Source organism: Pocillopora verrucosa, chromosome 12, assembly GCF_036669915.1.
Source record: "Pocillopora verrucosa isolate sample1 chromosome 12, ASM3666991v2, whole genome shotgun sequence".
Lineage (NCBI taxonomy): Eukaryota > Metazoa > Cnidaria > Anthozoa > Scleractinia > Pocilloporidae > Pocillopora > Pocillopora verrucosa.
The window spans coordinates 18,833,950-18,850,594 of record NC_089323.1 but is presented as its reverse complement, the minus strand read 5'-3'; the positions used below and the strand labels follow the sequence as shown (position 1 = coordinate 18,850,594).

Sequence of the window (16,645 nt, the reverse complement as noted above, 5' to 3'; positions counted from 1 at the left end):
CCACCCTATCCCAACAACAACAACAACCAAAAAAAAAAACAGGAAGAGGTCCACCCCACCCTAGGTTTTAAGAACTTGGAAATGTCAAGTTTAATCACAAATACACAATATGTGCAAATTAAAAGTTGGTTTTCTTGTCATATTTATTTCTTTATTTTCGACAACAGGTAAATCTTCTCAAAATGTGACACAAGTAAAATACTGCAATATAAAAATTTGCCTGAATATTTCTATCAAAAAATATTGTACAAATGGTAAAAGAAGAAACAAAATATAAATGCCAGAACATGTACAGTCCATTGCCAAAATGTACACCAATAACAGGAAAATTAATGTGAACTAACAGCGAAACTCGATGAAATTTTAATTGCAATAGGATGTAACATTTAACCCTTTCCCTCAAGATCTCATTGGTAATTCTCCTTATTGTCTGCCAAACAATTCTTATGATGTGAGTTGGAAGAATTTTGTATTGGATCAGCTAATCATCCTCTAATCAACATTTTTCTCAATTCTCGTCACTTTTCTGCTCCTGACAATATTGATATTGTAAGGAGAAGTTCTGTCTTGGTCACTCAAGGGAGTCAAAGGGCTAAGTGTTTGCATTTGGATGACAGCCACTTGAATGGTAACTTGATGTGGCATCATCAACCTTGGTAGACAAGTAATGAATGAAATTGTACCTACCCACCTGGATAGTCTATAATTGTACTCCCCAACATCCCTAAACAGATTTTGCTTGCTCCCCTCTGGGCTTGGATGTTAGCTTGCTAAATTTTATTCATTGTGGAGGGGGAGGGGGGAGGGGGGAGGGGCAAGCAAAGTTTCTTTGACATAGGAAGTGTGGGAGTGACAATTTTACAAAATATATTTACACTGCTTACAACTGACCATCTGCACTTAGCAGAGTGACAAAGATGAAGGAGCTGCATTGTGATATTTTGGTTGAGTTGTATGTTTGTCACTTACAAGATAACCTTTACAAGAGGGAAGTTATAATATTTTAGTCTAGTGATAAGAAACAACACCCCAGTAGGAGAAAAACTAAAAAATAAGAAATGAGGATGTTTAAGGATTAAAATTAATAAACATTATGCAAAAACTTACATCCACAAATGGATTTAACAAGAAAGATAATACCAGACTTGTACCTCAATGTCTTAGTTGAAAAACCTTGCCTCTGGTAAATTTTTTCAAGAGTGTCATTTGCAGTCTCTATTAATCTTCTTCAACATTAACCACTTGAAATGTTTTTGGGTTCCAGTTTGTCTACGTATTTTACAAAGAATGAAGAATGCCACAGAATTTCTTAGGGATAACTTTGCAAAGAACAGGGTCTTATATATCTACTATAGTCCACTTTTTTCAACATCTCTGTTGACTGGATTCTGTAAATGTGATTTTGATGAGGCAGCTCGTCGCCTGGCCAAAACAGAGTTGGAAGGGGGTGAAAGTCCAAATAGTCTTGGTTTTATGTTGTTTTGGAACTCATCATAGTGAGCATCAGGCTCATCAATGGCTGATGCCTCAGAAAATATTCTGTTCATGGCTACTGCTTCAGCTGCAAATTCCTGTAGACTGAGGGTGTTCATATTCCTGAAAAGAAAAACAAAAAAATAAGTTACCTCTTAAAAATTAAAGAAACCATCAAAACCAGCTATTCTGTAGTTTACAAAAACAAACTTCCTGTATGTTTTCTTGAAAGTTGCTGTTCAGAGATATGAACCACCATAGGAATGGGTGACACACTCTTCCAAATCATTGGTGGAGTATTGTATTGTACAAGCATTATATGCACAGATGTGTTCTTCTTTTATTTTAAGGTTAATGCTGAACTTAATATGATTGGAAAATCAAACATAAGTGCTCAATCTTTTTAAATATTGTTTTTCTTGGTATGATTTAGTATTCACTCTCCCTCAGAGTGGAGTATTTTGGTAAAGGGAAAGGTCATGTTAATACCAAATGGTCTGCTAACACGTCACCACAATTTTAAAGGTTTATGTAAAGGCTTCTCAACCTTCTCCAACTTACCTTGTCAACAGGGTAGGGGTTGGTAATGGGGTGTTGCTTGCCTGTAAAAAAAAAAAAAGAAAATAAGAAACACAGTTAGCCTTTTACACCTTAACATCAGAATGCATAATCTTCATACTGTTCTCCAAGCATTTCTTAAGGTGCTGGCAAAGATAATTTTTTGAATAGTCAAGAGCTTATCTAGTTGGTGATCATTTCCTTTATAATTCTTGTGAACTTAATGTTTGATTCAGGGGTGATATTGTAAGGAGAGATGAGAGGGTTAACACAAACTGACATTAGTGACAAAATAACCTAAAATGCACGGAGCAAAAAATGCACACATACACACACCTCTTCAATCCAGGTATGTTCAAGTATCATGTCAGTTGTATATCTCTTTGTTGCATCCCGCACTAGCAGGTGGGAGATGAGATCTTTGGCTTCTAATGAAATGCACTGCCATTCCTTGAACAGAAAGTGGAAAATGACTTTCAGCTTACTACTCTATCTTCATTATATTGTTTGACTTGCAATGCATTCAATGTAAATTTATGAGAGACTTTTCTATCATTTTTAATCTTAGAGTTTTTTCATAAATAACATTGAACTGTGCATTTCGGGGAAGAATTACTCAAAAGAAGTCTAAAAGACTAATAAAATAATTTTTCCTTTGGTTTCCCCTACATAAACTCTCCAAGAAACAACAGAAGTTTTTTAAAAATTAAAGTAAAAGAGTATCACTGTGAGAAACAAACTGCTTTTTTATTCAACTGTTCTTAAAGTTTGAGAAAATTGACCCATTTATTGCCAAAATTAAAGTACTAATTAAAATAAATCATCATGCTTCCAGGTTACATGTTAGTTTAGAGAATTTGGTGTGAGATTAATCAAATATCCTTGACCTCATTATTCTTTCAATTCTCATCCTCTTTATACTGAATGATGAACAAATATTTTAAGGAGAAGTTGTTCAATGATCACTTACAAGAGTGTGAGGGCCAACTTAGCCACTTTATAAATCAAATTTAAGTGTCAGTCTCACAGAGAAGGTGGGAAGGAATTCACTAAAAAACCAACACAACAGTCTGATACCAAACTTGCACTTGATAAACAATTTTTAACTCTGTATTTTCTCCTCAAACTTGTTCTGTTGTCTTACCTTGGATGGAAAGTCATACTCTCCTTCCTGTATCCTCTTCATAAGCATTTCCTGATTCAATATGAAAATACTACTTGTAAATGATTATACCCATGTGTTATTATTAAGTGCTACTCCTACAAATGGTTCATTATTCATAACCCTTTAACTTCCAGAAACAATGAACATATAATTTCCTCTTATAATATGCATACCTCATCTAGCAAACAGGTACTTAGAATACTAAAACCTATCAGATGGAAGTTATCATCTTGATCTGATACCAAATTCTCATATCAACTAATTACAGGAAAATGTGTAACAACTAGAAGGAAGAATTTACAATCAGATCTTGGAAGTCAACAGATTAAAAGCTGATTCTTTCATGGTTGAAGCTACCACACTTTTGTCTATTTCCTTGGAAATGGTTGCAAGAAAATTCATATTTTTCCCCACTAGTTTACAATAACCATTATAGCAACAGTACAATCTCTTAATTATGCTCTCACTGCCTCGCAAAGTGCCTAGGGTGTAAAAAAGTTCTAAAGCAGAGAAAACATGGGAATTTCTCTCTTGAAAAGTCACTTTAATGCATGTGAAATGCTAACCTGACACGATTTGCAGTTTTCACCTTTCTCCCATCCACAGTCTGTACCACATTTGCCATAAAAGGGTGGGTGCCCCGACAACATAATATAACTGCATAAAAAATAAAACATTTACCTTGATCATTGAAAAATAGGACTCAGGATACAAGAGGAACTTAACATGGGTGGAAATAGGATAAGAAATAGTTTGCATACAGAATTACTCCAAGGCTCCACAAATCACATCTTTTGTCATATGTTGTAGCATGAGTTTTGAAGGCATCCACCACTTCAGGTGCCATATATTCAGCTGAGCCAACCTAAGAAAAAGAACATTATAGTGTCAGGAACTGATCTAAAATTCAATAATACTTTGTTCAATCCCATTGCAGGAAAATAGGAGTTGTGTTTTTGACATGAGCTTAGTAAAAATTAGACAAATAGAGGCTATTGTTTACATAATGAACTGATATTTACTGGTGTCTGAAGTTCTGGTGTTGTCACCGGGACACTGAGTCCATCAAGTCCACTTGCCAGGTCAAAATCACAAATCTTGACAGGGTTTATCTACAGCAAAAGTAATAAAGTCAGGGGTTAACTCTCACCCCTAAAATCAAAGCAACAATTCCTCCCTCCATTTATTATACATATCCTTCTAAATCAGTTTGGAGAATTGTGCATTTTATCAGCTGGTGAGGATAAATCCCTTTAAATGATACATTTGTTTGGTTTCATCATTGACTTGCAAATAATGCATAAAATTGTGATGAGAGGTTATTTTTTTATATCATTGAAGTTGGTAATAAAGCATCTGGGAAGAACATAGCTACATTATGCAGCAGGTTTGCATTGTGGCAATTTAGGTTGCCAAGTGTAAGACTACTCAGATTGTTCTGCTTTTTAGCAAGTCATGCAAAGGTGAAATTTCATAGAATGATAACAAATTAATTCCATTATATACCTGATTTTCATAAGCACACAGTATATTTTCAGGCTTCAAATCTCGATGAGCTATGCCTGGAAAAATGAATTTTTAAAATGGAATAAACATGAAAAGGGTCAAACTTTGCTAGGAAGATATATTTTTTGCAGTAATGGTCAAGCAAAAAAATTTAAAAGATGATAACCATAAATAACAGAATGTACCTTTTTGATGAAGAAAATCCAAGGCTGATGCAATGTCTTTTACAACAAGGCTGGCCTCTTTCTCAGTAAAAGCTTTCTTCTTTTCAATATGTTTCAGAAGTGGTCCTATGCATGATTGCCAACAGCATAAGTATAGGCATAAAATACAATTTCTTTGAAAAATAAAATCATAATGTAACAAACCTTTAACTCCCATGATCTGATTGCTAATTATCCTCCCTAACTGCTTAATGATGAGAATTTGGTATTAGATCAAAATAACCTTTATCTGATTAGTTTTAGTATTCTCATTATCTGTTTGCTGTTTTTAATGTATCCATGGATATTCTGGGGAGAAATTACATTTTTATTATTTCTGGGAGTTAAAGTTTAATAACTATTTATTGGACTAATGAGTGGTTGATTTGGTAGTGGATGGTTTTAAAGTTGTCATTACCTCCTCTCATCTTTTCAAATACCAAATAATACCTGATGAGATAAAATAAAAAATCTCAGTAAAGCAAACTCTATTGCATACAGAAGGATTATTTAGCAATTTTTAAATAATCAGTAAACCTCTGCAATACTATTTCTTACAAAAACTATGATTCATGAGGGTAATAATTATTGTGATACCAAAAATCATTGAGTAATTCAGTTTGCAAATTTGTTGTCTCTTTTGGCACAATACTTACTTGTGACTGTCTTCAAAATATTCAATGCAGTCTATTATATTCCTGCAAAACAAAAAAAGACATTTCATATTCCTGGAAAATAAGAATATTACAAGAGATGCTTGTCAATTATTATAGACTACAGCAAGAATATTGGGGAGAAAACAAAAAGTTAAGTTATAATTTATTATTTACTTTTGTCCACGGCACCGGTAGAGCAACTCTATCTCATTAAGCACACGCTTTCTGTCAACTTTTGGAGACTTCTCAATAATCTGATGATATACAATTAAAAAAAAGAATCCTTTAAAAATCTAGCATCCCAGCACTTGAATTATCCCTAAAATATTCTTTACCAAATGATCTGGCCGGTATTGAGGCGAATACTCCCAAGATCTCATGAGTAATTCTCTTTACTATCTGCCATACAATTCTTATAATGTTAGTTCTGATAATCTGCTGTTAGATCAACTATTTATCACCAAATTGATATTTTTCTTTATTCTCATCACTTTTCTGCTTGATATTGTGTCAATACTGTACGGAGAAATTTTGGTTTGGTCACTCTTGGGAGTTAAAGGATTAAGGGATATTGATAGCCAACACCACAGGACAAGAAATCAAAATATTTACATTGTCATAGTCAAGGGAGATTTGTTTTCATATCTTTATCTTTAAGGTAATCTCCTAACCTTGACAGCATATTCCTGATTTGTAGCAAGCTTAACACAACTCTTCACTGTTGTATGGGCACCTTGACCTAATACGTCATCCAGTACCTTGTATACATCTAGGAAAGTAAGACAATAAACATGTATAGTGATTACTAACAAACAAAACCTAGTACTTAAAGTTAGCTTATGAGTCAGAGGACTCGTTCTGGAGCTCATCCCAGTTTTTGTATCATGAAGCAAATAGTACTCTGTCTTCTCCACCCACGACAGAATGCCAGTCCACTGCTAAGAACAGTATGGAGAATATGCACACTGATATTAGGGTGCAAAGGGTTAACCTTGATGTTTAATAAGAATTTCTTATCAGTATGGCCTCTCTCCCTGAATGGGATGCTAGTTAATAACAGTTACCACCCCTGTATTTCATTGGTCTTATCTGTTTTCTGGTTCCCATTTATACTCCTGGTTGGAGAGAGCTGCTATGGGAGTAAGGTGTCTTAGCCAAGAATAGGACACCATAATCTGGCTTGGTCTGGAGCCTAGATCTTTCCACCCTAAGTCTAACATGAAATCATGCAGTCAATGTGTCTTCCTCTCAAACACAAAAATTTACTGAGAGTGATATCATTAACATCAAATAAAAACACATTCTTTTTCTTTTTTTCTAATTAATTAAATTCTTACCATAAAAACTTTCACAGACACTGTCGCTTGCTCTTTTCTTTTTCCGTTTTTTTTTCTTTACTTGAGCTTGAGGCTGAAAAATATCTGATGAATAGAAAAATTAGGAAAAGGACTAATAAAAACAATTTTTTATATTATAATTATTATACAAACATTTTAGTTAATTGATCGTCATGATAATTTACCATTAGCACTTGGCTCAAACAAGAAAGCAAAGAGATAGTTAAGAAGGCAGACTGAATTCTCAGAAGTATCTGTCTCAGGGTTCAAATGTTTTCTTGGTTCAAATTTTTCAAAACCAGTTTCATTTTCACATCCTTTCAAATTGAACTCATTGTAAATCATAATCTTTAACGATAGGAAATAAGAATAAGATTAATTGTTGTAACACCTATTGGACAAGAGGTTTCGCTTCTTATAGATAAAGATCAACCTTACCTTCTTGAGGAGGTTCAATGTCTCCATTGTGGTCAAGAAGATGCTCCTTTTTATTATTGTCACCTTCAATTCCTGTTTTTCCAGTTTGTGGCTTGGCTTGGAAGGAATTTTCAGAATTGCTTGCTTTCTTGTTCATTGCGGGAATGTGCAACTGTAACACAATCAACACGATACTCCTCAGACATATAGTGACTGTTTGAAAGATCTCAAATTTATTTCCTTAGAGATATATGTAAGACTTGTCAAAACTGAAGTACATTACTTACATTCAAAGAGTCATGAAAGAGTCTCAAGTCTTGCACTGTATTCTCTGAATGAAAAATAAGAAAAACTCATTTACTAACATTATAAAAAATAATGATAATAATAATAATGATGATGATGATGATGATAAAGTATTTCAAAAAATGTGTCCCAACATCTCTTTTAAGACTTATTTCCAAAACAGAATAATGGAATGTAAAAGAGGTATGAAAGCGTCAGTTGAAAATGTTTACTTCATCCAGAACTCAAACACAATGCAAGAAATTTGGACAAGATATACTTGTTCAGAGACCTAGAATCTTAAGGGAAATATCTCCTAAATCCTACAATACCTGAATCCCTGACAAACACGGGAAATTAAGTGTGACCAAAGCTATTTAATATTTTGACATGAAATTTATTTTACACCAGAACAACTCGACTATGTTAAGATCTCAATTTAGTACTTCCTCATTAAAAGACGATTTATCGCAATGTTTTTTAGATTAGTTACAGTGGAAGATATAGTTATCGTTCTGATAAAAAAGTGCGTTACGACTGGTGGGTTTACTTCAATTTTGTGCTTGCCAAGCAGAAAATAACAAAACAAACTGACATAAACAAAATAATGTTTCTTGTACTTTAAACCAATTTTATACTTCTAATAACTTCTCTTTTTATTTAAAAGGCTTGCTTTACCTTTTTTCTTGCTCTCCTCCTCGTTTGCGAGCTGAAGTATGTAGAAAAGATGAAATCTATTATTGAAAGTACATATTGCAAACCGAAGCAGTAAATTTTCAGCTGAATTATTGTAAAATGGATCGGCCGGTAATAATTTTACATTTGTTGAAATATAAACAAATTAAAAGCCATGAATCGAGCTTCACTAAAATACATTTGAATTGAGATTGAACGACAACTGTTAACAAGAAGTAATGTTAAGCCATGAAAACAAACCCTGAAGTTCTTGCTGAAAACGATAAGTTCCTCCACATCCGCCATCATCCCGCGAAGTTTTAAACGGGCAAGGTAGCCGCTCGTTTCTCCGAAGACGTCCGTAACTATCACGACAACTTTCAATTTCCGAGTAATTCCGAGACGGATGTCGGTAAGTTTTCTTTTAATTCTTGTCAAAATATTTTGCGACTATATTGTTCGAACGTTAGATTATTAAACTTCTATAAATGATAGAAATTATAGATTCATAGAGATATGAGCGTCCGGTAACAAAGCAACCACTAAAAAATTAAAAATCTGGTTCACTGATGAAAGGTAAAAAAATTCAGTACAATTATTTCCTAGAAAGAATTTAACGCGGCCAATATAATTTTGTTTCCCGTCCAGAATTATAACCTTAAAAAAGAAAACAAACTAATCCCTCTGAAATGCTTCACATCCGCTTAAATCAAAATCAACTAAGGATATCCATATAACCATTGAAAGGTCAACTTAGGAAATTTTTACGGTGGTCAATTTACGCTATCTAACCATCTTTCCCCCCCCCCCCCTCCCCCTCAACACAGCACCACAGTTTCTTCAGAAACTTCACTTCTTTAAAGATATCCATAGCCTGTAGGACAGGCGCAGTTTTTTGCATTTTTTTTTTTATAGAATTTTCACAGTTACTGGTATTCTCTGACCAGGAGACCTGGCTTAGCAAGTTTCATTGAAAAAGTGAAGTGATAGAGGACACACATTCTAGTAAATGAAGTTGTTTTTTATTTTTATTTTTTTATTTTTTTTAATTGACTTCTTCACAACATTGCATCTACACCAAGATTTTTTAAAACACAACAAAATGTAAAAGAACATTCCTCAATGACTACTTTTTAGGAAAAGTAACTCATACACTAGTCCTAACCTATGACAGTAGTATGGGAAACATGTGTAACTACAGGTGAACAAGCCTTCAATAAATGAAATTAAAGCCCTTTAGGGAACACAAATAGTTTCTTTAACAACAATATTTCTCTCAAATTCTCCCTTCTGTGTAGAATATTCTGCAGCAGTTCCTTGCTGGAGAGACCTAACAGCTGAATAAACACACCAAACATGCTAATCTACAGTTCTTTATAACTATTGTTAAATAATTCTAGAATATCAAAGAATTAAGTTTTCACACAACATTCAGAAAAATAAATAATTTCAATTCACCCTTTCACCTTCAAGAATGGCTAGCATCTAATTTTTCCTTAAAATATCACCCCCTGAATCAGACATTAAGATCATGAGAATTAAGAAAACAATCATGGTTAAACTAAATAATGTCTTGATTGCCAAAAAATTCTCCTTTTTGGCACAAAAGGAAATCCATAGAGAACAATAAGGAGAATATGCATTCTGATGTTAGGGTATAAAGGGTTAACCCTCTCACTCTTAGGGGTGACAAATAAGTCATTTCTCCTAACCATGTCCATACTCATATCAATGAGACCAACAGTGAAAACAGCAGTATTGGAGGATGTTATTCGATTTACCACAAAATTCTAAATAAATCCAAGACAGTAACAATAATTTAGATAATTGAAAAGAAAGGGTTATACAGATTCAAAAAGTTTTAGCACATTATAAATTGAAAATTACCAAAATAACCTATTTACTGGAAATAATGTTTTATTGCAAATGGTAAAGAAAAACACAATGTACAAAACAGCAATTTAATAAATCCTGATGAAAAATTCACAGAAACATGTGCAAATTTTTTTATTTTTAATGTCATGTAATATTGTTTCACCTTTCCAGCATTCTCCTCTCAAACAAGGGAATCCCTCATATCTTTGGGCAAAATTGTAGAAGTAAGCTGGTTATTAACAATTCAATAATATACTTAAGGTACATTCCATATGGAGACACTTAATATCTATAACATAAAAATTATTCAGTAGTTAATTTACATTGATTTAATTAATTATTACCAGTCTGAACTTTGCAGTACATTCCAACAACTAACCCCTATCCAATATACCACTGTATTGCTTGTGAGATATTCTTTGACATCATAAAGTCATCACCAACTATGTCTTTTAAGAATCCTTAATAATCCTTAAATTTTTTAACCTGCCTCTATGATTTCTGTCTGTCTACACTGTAACAAAAAAATACACATTGATTGATAGTTCCAGAAGAAATCAATTTGTACAGCCTGGCTACTGATATGACACTTTTTTTCAGCACTTGCTAGATCACTGGCCAAATACAATCTCTGCAGCTTCTCTTATAACTTTGCCTCCATGTTTGATTTCTTCAGTTGTCAGCTGAATATTCAGCGTCACTCTGATGCTGCAAAAGAAAATAGTAATAAACATCTAAATTGATGAAAATGTCAGCAATACTAAAGCACATTCAGGAATCATTTGTTACAATCATTGACTTTAGACCTTAAGAGGGAGGATGTCTGAACAATAAGCTCAAGATTTCTTAGCACAAGTGCAAATCAATTTCCATGCAGAGAAATAGACAATGAAAAGTTGTATTGTCTTTAGTAAGAACAAATCTTCTATTTGCTCAAAACAGTAAGACAAGCACATGCTGTTATTGAGAGGAACATTGGGGGGTTCTGAATACTGCAGTGCTGCAAAAAAAATTGGCAAATACCAGAATACTGCAAAAGATAAAATGCCAAATGCCGCAACACTTCAATGAGGAACCTTATAGGGAGGAGCCCTACCTTGGAGGTGGCAGAAATTTTTCCTCATTTTTTAGATATCTTGCAACTGTAAGTGCCACACCATTCTTCAGAGCCTACAATCCATAACCAGAAACAAATAAGTAACAATTTACTACTGAAAAGTCAAACAGTTACATTAAAAGCAATACAATAATATAACATATTCAAGAACTACTCACATAATCAACAACTTGTTTCAATTTCTCTTCATCTTCCTCAAATGTTTCAAATGGTTCCTGAAGTCTCAGGTGTAGAATTGGAGACCCCTCTGATCCTTCGCGTAGAAGTCCTTTGAGGCTAAAATAAAAAATGGTATTTAAAACACTTCATCAAAATTAAAGGAGAGTAAGTGCTGTTCAGGTGGCACACCTCTGCCAAGAATTTGATGGAGTGCTCCCCCCTCAGAAATTCTGCCACAGAGACACCTATCTTTCCTTTAATTTTTACCCTTTAACTCCTAAGATTAGATTGTTAATTCTCCCCTTTAGTTGCAACCCATTTTGTTGTACATCAGTTGCAAGAATTTGGGGTTAGATCAAGACAACAACTTCTACCTGATAAGTTTGTGTATTCTCCTCACCTGTTTGCTCAATAATGTATGAATATTATAGGGAGAAGTTACATGTTAATCACCTATCGGAGTTACTGGGTTAAATCAATAACCTTGTTAGTTTAGTCAAAACCTTATAATTACATGTGGAGTGCACATACCTTTCAAGTTCTCCATACAATAGTTTTGCCTTCTCTTTGAGTTCCTCAAACATTTCTAAATGACAAAATTAAGAAGCAGTTCATTGAGTTTGTTTGTGTATGATCAACTATTTAAAAAATTACACTTTCCACAACAAGCATTCATTTGATTACTAACCTGGTTTTTCTTCTATGATATTTAACCCTTCAATTGCTGCTGAGGCCAGCATAGGAGGGAGAGATGCAGAAAAACAGTAACCAGCACCAGAGAGTCTCTGCAAGAATAGAAAAAAGTAAGAATTACAGTCTGAAAAAAACATATGTTTCACAAGATAAAGACAAAAGATTCCCTGTGTTTCCAAGGACATAACCCTTGGATGGAGAATCACCAAGAGGTTAATCCCCTTACAGCCAGAACTTATCCTGCTTTCTTCTTATCCCTATACAACCTCACATCAACATGTATATTCTCTATACAGCTCTTTATACATTTCCTATGGTACCAACAACGATAATTCATTTGAAAATCAAGAGCTTCTTCAATTGGTGATCATTTTCCATATTCTTATGACCTTATTGTTTCATTCAGAAGTGTTGCTGTATGGAGAAATTAGATCCCAGTTACTCCTAAGGGTTAAAGGGTTACAGAGAAAGAACCCCTTCCCTTAGAGAGGGTGCTTGTTCACTGCATACCATTCCTCAGTATTTCATCAGGTTGTATTCAGAGTTTGGCAGAAGCCAATATATTATTGGAATCAGTATTATATTGTGTTTAATTTTTTTTGAAGCCTAATTAACCCTGTAACTCCCATAAGTAACCTACATAGAATTTCTCCTTAAAATATGAGTTCAATATCAAGCAGACAAGTGATGAGAATAAAGAAAAATATCTATTAGGGGATTATTGATTGATCCAATTCCAAATACTATAAATTAACATCATAGGAATTGTATAACAGACACTATGGATAATTACTAAATAAGAGCTTGCATTTGAAATGGATAACAAATCTTGTATTTACTGGGTAAATAAACTATACATTGCCATGGTCATGAAGCCTGGATTAGTCTTAGAGAGGTGCTTGGGAGTCCAGTGCCTAGCACATAAGAAGCCAGATGTACCCATAATGAACAGTGTAGCATCTTGCTTGGCTACCATAACTCCCTCTTTGGACGCTACTTTAGGGTGTGTAAAATGTAACAAATCATGACAAACCTGATGATCAACTACAAATGATGTTCCACAACAGAACCCTCCAATAGTTGCTAATGAGTTCTCCATTGAAACAGATATCATGTCGACATCTTTAATCTGAGGAGAAGGAAAGAATATGATGCAAAGAGGTTTCAGTTTTTATTTCAAATTTTACTTTTGTTGGTGGCAAGCTATTGCCACATTTCTTTGCTTGTTCATTTACCTCACTCTAGAAGAGAGAGGCCGTTTTATAAAAATACTGGAGTTTTGTCAATGCTTTCAGTCCTTCTCACTTAAGCTTTATCTAAGAGAGTTAGGAGCTTTTATAAAATTTGATACAAGAGGGTGTGGATAGTTAAGAATGACAAATTGGTAGTTTTGAGGGCCTGCTGGACTTCCTCTTCCTTGGGAGGTCTGAAGTCCCTTGGAAATTTTGAAGGTTTAAACTTTTACAGTTGCAATTTCCTGTACTTTCAACTAAGGTTAGGAATACAGTGATGTCTGTGTAAAAACTACAAGTGGGTAGCTCCCTAGCTCATTACAAGCATTTGGATATACCTCATATCCCACTGCCTATGAAACTGCTGAAGATAGTAATACAAGATATGGATACAAAGATAATGTACTGGACTGGTACAACACATGAGATTTACTAAATACCAAACTTACCGGGACATCAAAGTGCTCTGTCAATCCTCGACCAGCTTGCCCAAGAACCCCAAATGATGCACTTTCATCAATGATGAGACGAACTTTGTACTTATATTTCAATTCAATCTTAAGAAAGCAAAGGAAAATCGCTCTTTCATTAAGTAACTTAATATTGAAAAGAAAAGCTGGTTTTTACTACTTAGGGAGCAAATTTAAGCAATAATTAAAACAATTTATATACTTTACATACTTGACAAAGTATTGCAATCATTCACAACCATGTTACTTACTATTTTTGGAAGTGGTGCAATGTCACCATAATTGACAGAAATTCCCTCTATTACTAAAAATCTTCTTGTTACACTTGCTTTCTTGGGATTCTGTAAAAAAAAATGTAAATAGCAAAAATAAGAGGTCATGATATTCCTCTGGTTTGGAGATATCAAAAATGAAAAAAACAACAACAAAAAAATTGACTGATAAGAAAATGTATACAGAAATAAAGGAATAAAATATTTTACTGTATTGTACTTTGTCATCTTTCTCCTTCTGTTCATGTAAAAGCCTTTCAAGATCTTCCATGTCGTTATGCTCAAACCACATTATACGACTTCTGGAAGCCACCAGTCCTTTTTGAATTGCAAAAGATACTCCCTTGTCACTATAAGAAAAAAATTGGAAGATCCACATCAAGAAAGAAATTATTAAGTATCATTAACATTTGAGGATAATCTTTATCATATTTCAAACCTTGGAAAAATCAGCCACTGACAAAACTTGGAAAATTTTGAAAAAATTTAATATCAATAAACCACCTAACTATAGTTAAAAAGTTCTGAACACAAGCTAATACGACATTTTAGCTTATCAAAGTTTCTGTTTAAATTGTAGAAATCCATACTAACAATTCATGTAAAAAATATGAAAAAAAATCACTTCAAAAGTATTAATATGTTATCAGTGATCTCACCAGAAAATAACATCCCCTCTTTTGGAGTATGCAGGAATCACACTTGCTATTGTAGAAAATCCATAGGCATATAGGATAGCCTCTTCAGTTCCCATGAATTTGGCTAGTCTTTCCTCTAACTCCAGATGTACATCTGCAACATATGAAACATGGCTTTTATCCTTTTACAAACTCCTATTATTGATTCATATATAACTTCTCCTTATAGCATCCACACACTATCTAGCAAACTAGAAACGAGAATACTTAAACTTATCAGACAGAAGTTATCTTGATCTAACACCAAATTCTCGTACCTGATTTCAGAGGAAATGTGTAGAAGCTAATTGGGAGAATTGACTTCTTACCTATTGTCCCATAAAAACCACGGGGACCACAGGAACCTACACCATATTGATGTAAACTTTTGATGGCTGTGTCCTGAAAGATATTGTAAGTATTGAAGGTAATTTTAACATAAGCGAAGAGTAAACAGTTCTTCTTTGATTCTAAGGAGCCTATCTAGTGAAAATGAGAACCACTGAATTACCTCTATCTTTTCATTTCCCACAAAGCCAAGAAAATTAAATGTTGCAAAGTTTAGACACTCTTTGTCATCTATATTCAAAGTATGACCTGGTTTCCTGATGCAAAAAAGACAATAAAAAAAGAAAATTCATTTAATCAAAACAAAGAGACCTTTCAATCGACACATGGTGTCATAAAGGTGTTCAACAGCCATTAGAAAAAAATTAATTAATTTATCTATAAAAATTAAGAAAAATGGAGCCATAATAATTCATTTACAAAGACTTTGGGAGAGGTATCTTTTTGTTGTAAAGAAAAATAAAAAGAAGTATTTCATGCATACCCCTGTACCACTTTGGGAGTGAGTGTATCTAATTCGTATGTTGGTGTTGCTGGTACTAACGGTTCTGGCTGCCACTCTTCAATCAGTTCCTCCTCTTCCTAGTAACAGTGAAAACAGATAATGTGAGATTTTTTAGACCACAGACTCATAAATTCAAAGTTCTCTAACCAGTATAACAGTTTTTTTTTCTTTTTAAAGCCTGTTGTAACATTTACAGTGACATCTGAATTTAGTTAACTTTCACTGCAGATAACTCATCTTAGAATCAAACAAAAAGTTTGCTGTTTCCAGGAAACAGAGAGTTAATTCATGAATGCTAGTTCATCTTTTAACACTTCACACCTGCACATTGATATTCATATTCTCTACACAACGGTTATCTTTACATTTCCTGTGGTACTGACCAGGAGAATTTGTTTGACTATCTCAACCTTCTTTAGTTTACAATGATTTTCCTTATTCTCACGACCTCAGTCTTTGATTCAGCAGCGATGCTTCAAGGAGAAATTAGATCCCCGTCACTCTTAAGAGATAAAGCGTTAAATGGCCTATTATTCTTTAAGTTTTACTAAATCGTCCATTACATTTATTTATACCGATCTTACCTTCTCAGTGAGTTCAATCTTCTGTTCCCTGAATCTAAAGGTCTTGCTGGTTATCAGTCTAACGATCCAAATCACCAAGACAGCTTCGAAAAGAACATGATAGAAGGGCACCTATCCAAGTTTAAATTAAAAATGTTTTCACCTCTAACCGACATAGGTTATGTCATGTTTACGTGCCAAGCTTTGGAAAACAGGGTTTGAAAATGTACGACTTCCAATAGCTATCCATGGTTAACAAATAGTAACTGACCTTTGTGTAATATTCTAAGATCTCTATTCCTTGTGTGAGATAAATCGTAAAATAAGAAAGCTGCAAATAGGTAGAACTTGTAGATCCCTCAGTAGCACATTGTTGTTCAACCCGGGCCATTTTGGATTTTATTTTAGATACGCCCAGACTTGAAAGGATCTGGAGACGACACGTGTTCAGTCTCCCTC

General features: G+C 33.9%; 2 protein-coding genes across 2 annotated transcripts; both read right to left on the bottom strand.

The window, feature by feature from the left end:
- Positions 1-131: 131 nt before the first annotated feature.
- LOC131771401 (MAP kinase-interacting serine/threonine-protein kinase 1) lies at positions 132-8,598 on the bottom strand. Its single transcript, XM_059087185.2, has 18 exons — positions 8,537-8,598; positions 8,279-8,309; positions 7,603-7,646; positions 7,337-7,487; positions 6,899-6,982; positions 6,233-6,330; positions 5,736-5,815; positions 5,562-5,603; positions 5,324-5,355; positions 4,888-4,992; positions 4,703-4,758; positions 4,219-4,308; positions 3,958-4,061; positions 3,763-3,853; positions 3,176-3,226; positions 2,368-2,481; positions 2,035-2,075; positions 132-1,596 (listed from the first exon to the last, which is right to left on the bottom strand). The coding sequence occupies exons 1-18, from the start codon at positions 8,582-8,584 to the stop codon at positions 1,350-1,352; spliced, it is 1,509 nt and encodes a 502-aa protein (XP_058943168.2). The 5' UTR covers positions 8,585-8,598; the 3' UTR covers positions 132-1,349.
- Positions 8,599-9,289: 691 nt separating this feature from the next.
- Positions 9,290-16,611, bottom strand: LOC131771402 (serine palmitoyltransferase 1). The gene is made up of 15 exons (XM_059087186.2): positions 16,458-16,611; positions 16,208-16,318; positions 15,603-15,700; positions 15,282-15,375; positions 15,100-15,172; positions 14,753-14,885; positions 14,314-14,443; positions 14,073-14,162; positions 13,801-13,908; positions 13,153-13,248; positions 12,115-12,211; positions 11,958-12,012; positions 11,426-11,543; positions 11,247-11,320; positions 9,290-10,858 (listed from the first exon to the last, which is right to left on the bottom strand). Exons 1-15 carry the CDS (start codon positions 16,575-16,577, stop codon positions 10,762-10,764), a joined length of 1,494 nt encoding a protein of 497 aa, XP_058943169.1. The 5' UTR covers positions 16,578-16,611; the 3' UTR covers positions 9,290-10,761.
- Positions 16,612-16,645: the final 34 nt, after the last annotated feature.

Excerpts from the sequence above, each read along its gene's own strand:
- LOC131771401 (XM_059087185.2), bottom strand. The coding sequence starts at position 8,584 with ATGATGGCGGATGTGGAGGAACTTATCGTTTTCAGCAAGAACTTCAGG. Across the intron at positions 6,331-6,898 it reads TGTCTGTGAAAGTTTTTATG|ATGTATACAAGGTACTGGAT; the intron begins GTAAGAATTTAA and ends TTACTTTCCTAG. Across the intron at positions 4,309-4,702 it reads TGTGTGCTTATGAAAATCAG|ATAAACCCTGTCAAGATTTG; the intron begins GTATATAATGGA and ends CTTTTGCTGTAG.
- LOC131771402 (XM_059087186.2), bottom strand. The coding sequence starts at position 16,577 with ATGGCCCGGGTTGAACAACAATGTGCTACTGAGGGATCTACAAGTTCT. Across the intron at positions 13,909-14,072 it reads TTGCACCACTTCCAAAAATA|ATTGAATTGAAATATAAGTA; the intron begins GTAAGTAACATG and ends TGCTTTCTTAAG. Across the intron at positions 12,212-13,152 it reads CATTTGTAGTTGATCATCAG|AGACTCTCTGGTGCTGGTTA; the intron begins GTTTGTCATGAT and ends CTATTCTTGCAG.